Source organism: Coenobita brevimanus, chromosome 27 (assembly GCF_032717465.1).
Source record: "Coenobita brevimanus isolate Jiangsu-jjx chromosome 27, ASM3271746v2, whole genome shotgun sequence".
NCBI classification, from domain to species: Eukaryota; Metazoa; Arthropoda; class Malacostraca; order Decapoda; family Coenobitidae; genus Coenobita; species Coenobita brevimanus.
This window is the reverse complement of record NC_136980.1, coordinates 7,318,096-7,327,160: the sequence shown is the minus strand read 5'-3', so window position 1 is coordinate 7,327,160 and position 9,065 is coordinate 7,318,096. Positions and strand designations below refer to the sequence as shown.

Genomic DNA, 9,065 nt, shown 5'->3' with positions numbered 1-9,065 from the left:
CACCTGCACGTGATCCGGGTACACTGCAGGCTGAAGTTACCTTTTGCAGCAGTCCATCCTCCTTCTTTCGGGGAACAGGGAGGTAGATGTGGGACGTTTGTACAACCAGGCGCCTCCACCACCTAGTTATATTTGTGTCACCACGTGAAGGCGTCCCTCTCCAGCACCACCGTTGTAGACACCGTACTATCAACTTCATTTATATTTAAAGTAAAGTGCATTTTACATCATGATTTGTTTGGGGCTATGAGAGGACGCCTTCACGCGGTGGTTCAGATACACCCGGCCAGTGGAGCTACGTGATTATACAAACGTCTGTACTCGTATCCCTCCAGCGGCCATCTTCCCTAAAGCCACACAAATTAGTCCGAAGGCAAGAACACTAGACCAGTAGAGATTTAAAATGCAATCTCATTCAAACAGTAAAACAATCCATAGACAGGTAAAAAAAACGAAAAAGATATTCACAAAATATTATTACTTTGAAGCACATTTATCTTCTCTTTGACAGGCGGTTTTTTCCAGCGGCGGTCCCCCTCAAAACACCAATTCATCGGCAAGTAGGAACATTAAGCCAATATTCTGATTCAAATAGTTAACTAATCCATAAGCAGGTATGCCAATTATAAAAGCAGAAAATAACAAAAGTATCATTCAGAAATCCTGTCCATTTCAGTCAGCGCTCTGCTGCTGCCAGGTGTGTTGCCTTCAGCGGCGAGGTTCACTGGGGCGGCACGATTCCTGAAACAGTTAACACGTTCATTGTTTGACTGAAACGTTTATTGTTGTTCTTGTTGCTGCTGTTGTTGTTGTTACTTAATCCTGGTCTGTCTGGTCGAGCAAACCCGTCGACCACAGGTAAGCAGTTGCTGCTGTAGGGCCGTCCTACAGATACAGTACAGTACATAATCGTGTAGGGATTCGGCGCCTCCCTGTGGTGTACAGCACCTCACCAGGGTTAGCCCATGGTCCTACGGCGAGGTGCAGGGAAATAATAGGAGATCTGGCTCCCGGGTGGACACCACAGATGCACCACTCAGGGTCACAGCGCCAACACATCAGGTTCCTCTTCAGCGCCAGTTGCATACAGTAAAATGGAAGAAGGATTAGTAAGATATTTACTTACATGGTAAATAAAAGAATCAAAAGAACATTATAAAAACATCAGCTGAAATATGCAATGCAGTGAACAGAATGGGAAGACGTGGAATTACTTTCACTCTCATACTCCACAGGTTCACCTGAAATGTGAACCCAGTGGAGTACAGGCTGAAGCTGCCTCCTTCTGCAGCCCACCAACCTGCACTCGAGGGATAAGGAAGCGGCTGAAGGACGTTTGTATAACCAGGATGTTCAGCCCTTCTCCAGCAGCCAAGACTTAAGCCAGACCAACAGGCCAGACCACTCACACACTACAGCACCCCACCCCCCAGCACTTGGTCTAAGGGTCCAAGGGCAGACCACTCACACACTACAGCACCTCCCCCCCCCTCCTGCACTTGGTCTAAGGGTCCAACACTTCACTTGTCCTCTGAACCTGACATCTGACCAATTGCTCTCAAAATCGAATTACTCCATCCTTACCTGACCCTCAAAACTTCCACCAAGCTTGGTCCAAATTAGATCAAAACTAAGTTGACCTTGCCTTATTACTTTGACCTTTGAATTCATGTTGCAAATATACATCTTCATCCTTGCCTGATCATCAACACTTCCAAAATTCGATTCAGATCCAGTTACAAATGTTTTTTTGTACGGGGTCTGACATTTGATTTTGTCTCATAAACTTGTCCCTTCGCTGAATGTCCTCAAAGTCAAATGCCTTCATACCTGCCTTCCCTTCAACCCTCCCACCAAGCTTTTCTTTAGTCGTTTTAAAACTATGAACTGATACTGGCGTGTGACCTTGACCTTTGACCTATTGTTCTAAAAAAAAGAAAAAAAATCAATGGGTCAGTCTCTGGGAAGGCCCTAAACCCGTCCACTAAATGAGGCCAAAATCGGATCAAGACTGTTTAATTGATTTTGTTGGCACACACACACACACACACACACACACACACACACACACACACACACACACACACACACACACACACCGCTCGCTGGCTCAGTGGTAGCGTTCTCGCTTGCCATCTGGCAGACGGGAGTTCGCGCCTCGCTCAGGCTGCGAAAAGTTTCACTGACGAAGTGGGTGGTTACTGTCCCCCTTGAGCAAGGGGACGGGTGTGTGAGTGTGTGCAGGTCACAGCCTTGCCCTTAGATCGGACTATATGAGCTCTCAGCTCCCTTCCGGGAGGGTAAAAGCTGACGATCACGACCATCAAGTGATTCTGACCGACCCGGTGAATTACACACACACACACACACACACACACACACACAGCCACTACACCCAACCTACATCTTCCAGATGGAAATGTTAAGGAAAGCAGTCTGCAGCAATAAAATGGCCAGAGAGAGAGAGAGAGAGAGAGCATGTATCTCTCACCTGGTGAGGGTCTGCCAAATGGACGCGAAGGACTCTCTCGTCGAAGCTTCTCTAAGGCGTCCTGTAAATTATATACACAAATTCTTATAAGCACACTCCACACCATCAAAAAAAAAATAATAATAATAATAATAAAAACGAAAATAAAAACATTGGCCCTTATTCTCGTCCGTTAAGAAAGCTCCCTAACACCTTTTTCTAAGCGATTTATTTTGTTTATTACGACGTACTGTCCGGTGTTAGGGAGCTTCCTTAATCGACGAGAATACCGGCCTTATTGTACGTGGTGTAGGAGGGTTCGTAACATCTTTTCCTCAGTGATTTATTTTGCATTATTACACCTCAGTATGCTCTTGTATGTTACTGATGCAAACGATGCCGATTTTTAAACGACTGAATTAACGTACAAGAGAACCTTATAATACGCTGAATAAATCGCTAAGGAAACGGTGCTACAAGAAGTTCACAGATAAACAAAAGACAGCCCCGAGAAGCTCAAAATAAAACCATAAACAATCATAAACAAAATCAAAAATGAAACAGGAAAGAATAAATCATATACAATTTATCTTCAATATAACAGCACAAAAACACTTACATAAAAAAAAAAAAATGTTTATATATACGATACCTGAACTCTCTGGCGATGATCGAAGAGAAAGCGGGAAATGATGTAGGAATTCAAACCGTCACCTAGATCTTCGACTTTGACTACCTCTATGTCATTTGCTGTGATCTTGCCTGGGGAGAGAAAAGAAAAATAAGTAATAATATAGTCTTTTCTTTCTTCAGACCGCTCCACAACACACTGGCATCTCTGTAGTTATAAGAATTATGGCATTATTCATTCCTCTCTGGCGAGGCATGTAAGGTGGTACAGGGAGTGTGGACTTACCATCGGCATTTTTCTTGAAGATAATATCCTTTCCATTGAGGTTCTTGACAGTGAGACCATCTGGCTGTGTCATTCTAGGGTCATCAGCATTTACCGCCTCATCCAGCATATAATCCTTCAAGAACTCTGCCCGGAGTGCAGTGTCTGCGTAGAGAGGGTGGGGGCTGTCTTGCGGGACCAGGTTCATCATTAGGCCATAGTCGAGGTCAAGGAGAGTGAGTGGACCTGTGGAGATAGGAGAGTGTTGGGAAAATACCTTGGGATGCATTGGTCATGTGCAATGGTGAATGAGAGACTGGCTAGGAGAGAACTGTGCTGTGGTTTGGTCATGTGGAGAGTATGGCGAGGGACTGACGTGGAGAAAATTGTACTGAATGAAGGCTACTTGGTGTTCTGAAGCTGATGATGGTGATGATGAGATGATGATGATGATGATGATGATGATGATGATGGTGGTGGTGGTGGTGGTGGTGGTGGTGGTGGTGGTGGTGATGATGATGATGATGATGATGATGATGATGATGATGATGATGATGATGATGATGATGATGATGATGGTGGTGGTGGTGGTGGTGGTGGTGGTGGTGGTGGTGGTGGTGGTGGTGGTGGTGGTGGTGGTGGTGGTGGTGATGATGATGATGATGATGATGATGATGATGATAATAATAATAATGATAATATAATAATAATAATAATAATAATAATAATAATAATAATGTTGGTGGTGATGTTGATCATGATAATGATGATGATGATTATGTTAATAATAATAATAATAATAATAATAATAATAATACTGTTCTTGCTGCTGCTGCTGTACTCACTTGTCACATCACTACGAGGCGTCTGCGAATTCTGCTTCCTCAGGGCGTGCATCCACAGGTTATATTGAGAGTGGTTCTCCAGCGTCACCCCAGGAGGAAACTCCGGCACCAGGTTTGTCTCGGTGCATTCAGTTCCCGCCATCACCATCAGCAGCAGTGACGCAAACAACACTGGAAGATAAATTGTAGTTTAGTTTATCTATTTTTATCTATCTTATGTGTTCTGGGGACGGCTCAGTCTGCTGGTATGGGCGTAGCTGAGCAGTGGGAGTAGGAAATGAATACATGATGCATTACTAATATTACTTTGAGCCGTCCTCAGAACACACGACAAACTGGCCAGTAGTGTGGAAGTGGAGCGCTATATATGGACTACCTTGTATTAAAAAATGTATAATACTTTAATATACACCTGTCATCCACATGAGAGGCACCCAGACAATCAAATATGGCTGAGTGTTATGAAAAGGCGTGCTAGTGTGACCTACTGAAAATTTTAAATAGGGAACGGTGAAGCCAGAGAGGGTGATGATGTTAACTGATAAGGCACCGTACCCTATATGCAGTGCACACGCCTCTCCTTATCACCTAAAGATAAGGCGATAGTAGTAGTAGGTGCAGTCATCGTCCACTAAGCCCCGTTTACTTTAACTTGGTCTAAAATTACACCCTCATCCATCTTAAATGCTCCTTTCATCTTAACTTGGCCTAAACCATCTCTCCATCCTGAATGCTGAGTTGTAACAAGGGATTAACACTAGATGATGCTAGTCACGATGAAGTGCTATGGAAAGGATGCAGAGCCGTAGCATTGTCTTTTTCCACCCCTGAGCTACGTGAAATAAGCTGCAAAAGGACGAAAATCTGGGCCAAGTTATGGTGAAAGGAGTATGGTTAATGCCCATGGTGTTACGGGAAGTATTGTCTGAAATTATTTAAATGGTCCAAATCTCAACCGCTGCGGGACTGCAGTTACTATTGATCCTATGGGATAAAAATGATTCCTGGAAGAGAGAGAGAGAGAGAGAGAGAGAGAGAGAAATAGGTGTAGCCCTGCATTATGGATGTAGTGGAATGAAACTCGACTGTAGTGGTGTGAAACGGAGTGTTGTGGTTTGTGAAACGAAGAGGTAATGTGAAATAATTATGCAGTGGATTTAAAACTTACCTTAGCCCTATGTGAAACGGAGTGTGTTGATGAAAAACTAAGTAGGACTAGGACTGCATGAATCTTACTATATAGCCTACGCATGAAACTCGCTGTAGTGCCTTATGAGACGGGATACAGTGGTGTGAAAGTGAGTGTAGTGGTGTGAAACAGAGAATACTGGTGTGAAACTGAGTGTAATGGTGTGAAATCAAGTGTAACGCTACGTAAAACTGAATGTAGCGCTTCTATAGTCTGGGGCCATATCTAAACACATTCCTAAGTTTGTATAAGATTGCTTGTATTTACGTTTTTCTTCCCTCATACACCCACCATACATGCCACAGCCAAATAAGACAGAATATTAGTGACAAAATACGAAAACAGGCGATTTCGTAATGGCTAATTCTTATGGAGACTTATTTATCGTAAAAATTAGTTAGGATTGCTTGTAAATACGGCCCCTGACAGCATAACACAGCAACACGCACCAATCTTTCATTTCGCAGCAAGGCAGTGAACGGAGGCATCTAAGAACGACAGCAAGACCTCAGACAGAACTTACCACAGCAGTGCGGCCAAGCCAGGGCCGTGAGGTGAAGCGAGAGAGTGAGAAAGCGTGAGAGAGAGGTGTGAGAGGCGGAAGGGAGCGTGTATAGACCCACACGTAAGCAGATAAACTGACTCACCCGTCGATGCACGCGCCATCTTGCAGAGATGTTGGGTAACTAACACCCGCACCGTCCCCAACTTCCTTTATATATCCTGGGTGCCTACCTGCCAGGTATCCTGACATCCCCGTAGACGTGGGAGCATCCCTAACACCATTGGGTTTGTGGCGTAGCCAGAGGCGTGACCTTGGGTGACTGGTCACCCCTCACATGTGTCTGGCCACCTCAGGGGCCAGTTCTTCTTGGGCTGACGTATACCTTGACGTTGCCACCCTACTTTAGTTGTTAACTTCCAGCAACGTCTAGCGGAGGACATGCAGCATCCTTCTTGCCCTATTGCCCTCCAACTCACCCTTCTTTCCCCGGCAAATTAATGAGTTTTTCGCATGAATACAAAGTCTGAAAGTGTGCATACCTTCGATCGCTATTTCATTTCTCATAATACAGATCATAATGCTTGTCTGATATGTTACTGTGTTGTGGCTGCCACGGCTACTCTCCTCTCGGGGTTGCTAAATACAGCATCATGTATCAGGATGAGAATTTGTAATCTATAAAACTTCTGTGTGGCATTTTTGCATCTTGCTGCCCTACCAACTGTAAAGAGAATATGTTGTCAGAATAAGTGCTAAAACTGATTTTTGACAAAGGGTGCGAAAAGCTATTCTGACAGCTGAATTTATGTGAGCACTGAAAAACGATAAGCACTGCTGATCTGTGTGAATGTGCACTCTCATGATTGTTGATGTTGTTGTTGTGGTTGTTGTAGCGGTTGTGGTTCCAGGTATATTTGGACGTGAACCCGGTGGAATTCAGGCTCTGGTTGCCCTTCTCTTGTACCGGCACTCCATCCTCCTCCATTCGGGAAACAGGGATCAAGGTACATGAGGGTCGATTGTATAACCAAGACAGTGTAGCCGGCCGGAATTATCAATGCCCCCTCACGAAGGCGTCCCTCGCCAACACACACACACACACACACACACACACACACACACACACACACACACGAAGGAAGTGACTGTTCCCTTGAAAGTAAAGACGGATGATCACTAAAATAAAAATATGTCATCCATTACACAACATATCATTTTGTTTCATTATTTTCATGACTGACAACATCCATGGATTTATCATCAGAGAGAGAGGAGAGAGAATCAGTTTCCTCTATCAGTTCCCACAAACTGCTTCTCTTCCCACGTCATTTTCGGCCCTAAGTAGAACTCGGCACCTCTCCCACACTCGCCGATAAGATATAAGTAGCAGTAGCGGTAGTAGTAGAAGTAGTAGTAGTAGTAGATGCAGGCTGAAGTTACCGTCATCGTGCAGTCTACCATTCTTCTTTCATGGAATAGGAAGGGAAACACACACACACACACACACACACACACACACACACATTGCGATTAATTCTTTTGAAAGGAATATTTTCCAGGAAGCAGAGAGAGAGAGATGGTGCTGGTTTTCTAGTATCTATGCAAGCAGCCACAGTAGCCTACAAGGTCAAGCATAATGTAACACACAAGCTCTCATGTACTCTCTACGTGTGACTTCTATAACTTCTATCATTTGAATGCTATGTTATATGAAATTCCATGACCCTTAGATACTGACGGGAAAAATGAGTCTCCTTGGTTACTAGTCAAAACAACCTTCCAATGTAACTACACCTGTCCATCATCCTACGTGAAAGATAACATGTAGCGTGAAATTCGCCTCCTCTTGCAGTCCACCATCCTCCTTTCAGGGGAGAGAGAGAGAGAGAGAGAGAGAAAGAGAGAGAGAGAGAGAGAGAGATTGTAACCCAGTCCCTCCGAAAACTATCGCGCGAAGGGCAAACTATAAGCCTTGTTGCCAGGCCTGAAGGTGTAGCGTAAAAAATGACCATGGAAGTGTGAGGCTATGCAGCGTTCTCCCGGATGGCAACAAACAAGGCGAAAAAAAATGAAGGCGTAACTGGTTATAGTGGAGGAGGATATGTGACTTGCATTGGTAGCAGACGCACACACATACTGTACATATGTGCATTGGTACATGTTGCATTCCACACACAGTACACACACACACACAATATATATATATATATATGTACATATATATATATATATATATATATATATATATATATATATATATATATACAGAGGTAGAGTGTGCGTCTCGCACGCTGGTGGACGCTGGATCACCTCCCGCCAGAGTTGTAAATACTTTGGGAAGCGTTCACCGAGCGACTTACCGCTTTGGCGGACATAAGAGGTGCTGTGGTTGAACCAGTGTCGCACACCAGTATGGTTGCACCCAGTCTGCTTGAGGCGGGCCGATTACACTTGGTTCACAGACTACACACACATCCAAAGCAACAACACTACAGTCACACTCACAAGCACTTCCCACCCTACATACAGTCTCTACCAGACAGCCTAAGCCACTGGGTAGAGATACATTGGCTGTATCGTCCCTGCTTCGGTAGGGACAGGCCGGTCCTGCAGTGGACCTCAACGGCTGACGATGATTATATACTGTAATTATATATATATATATATATATATATATATATATATATATATATATATATATATATATATATATATATATATATATATATATATATAATTCTCTCTCGTGTGTGTGTGTGTGTGTGTGTGTGTGTGTGTGTCACATAAAAACTGCGTGTGATGCGTATGTACGAGAGACAGAGAGAGAGAGACTGCAGGTGTTCATTATAAAGTAATGGATGGATGAGTGGGGGGTTGGGGAAGGCCATGGCAATCCGGAACCAGCCAGTATACCACCACTACCACCACCACCACCACCATTATCACCACCACCATCACCACCACAGCCATCACCACAACTACCATCATCACCATCACCACCACCACCACCATTATCACCACCACTACCACCACCACCATTATCACCACCACTACCACCACCACCATTATCACGACCATTATTACCACCACCACCACACCACAGCCATCACAACCACCACCACCACACCACAGCCATCACAACCACCACCACCACCACACCA

At 44.3% G+C, this 9,065-nt stretch overlaps 1 protein-coding gene across 1 annotated transcript; it reads right to left on the bottom strand.

Moving 5' to 3' along the window:
* Positions 1 to 465: 465 nt before the first annotated feature.
* LOC145394422 (uncharacterized) lies at positions 466 to 6,074 on the bottom strand. The gene is made up of 6 exons (XM_080268289.1): positions 6,047 to 6,074; positions 4,211 to 4,381; positions 3,387 to 3,611; positions 3,123 to 3,232; positions 2,492 to 2,552; positions 466 to 741 (listed from the first exon to the last, which is right to left on the bottom strand). The coding sequence occupies exons 1-6, from the start codon at positions 6,063 to 6,065 to the stop codon at positions 722 to 724; spliced, it is 606 nt and encodes a 201-aa protein (XP_080124415.1). The 5' UTR covers positions 6,066 to 6,074; the 3' UTR covers positions 466 to 721.
* Positions 6,075 to 9,065: the final 2,991 nt, after the last annotated feature.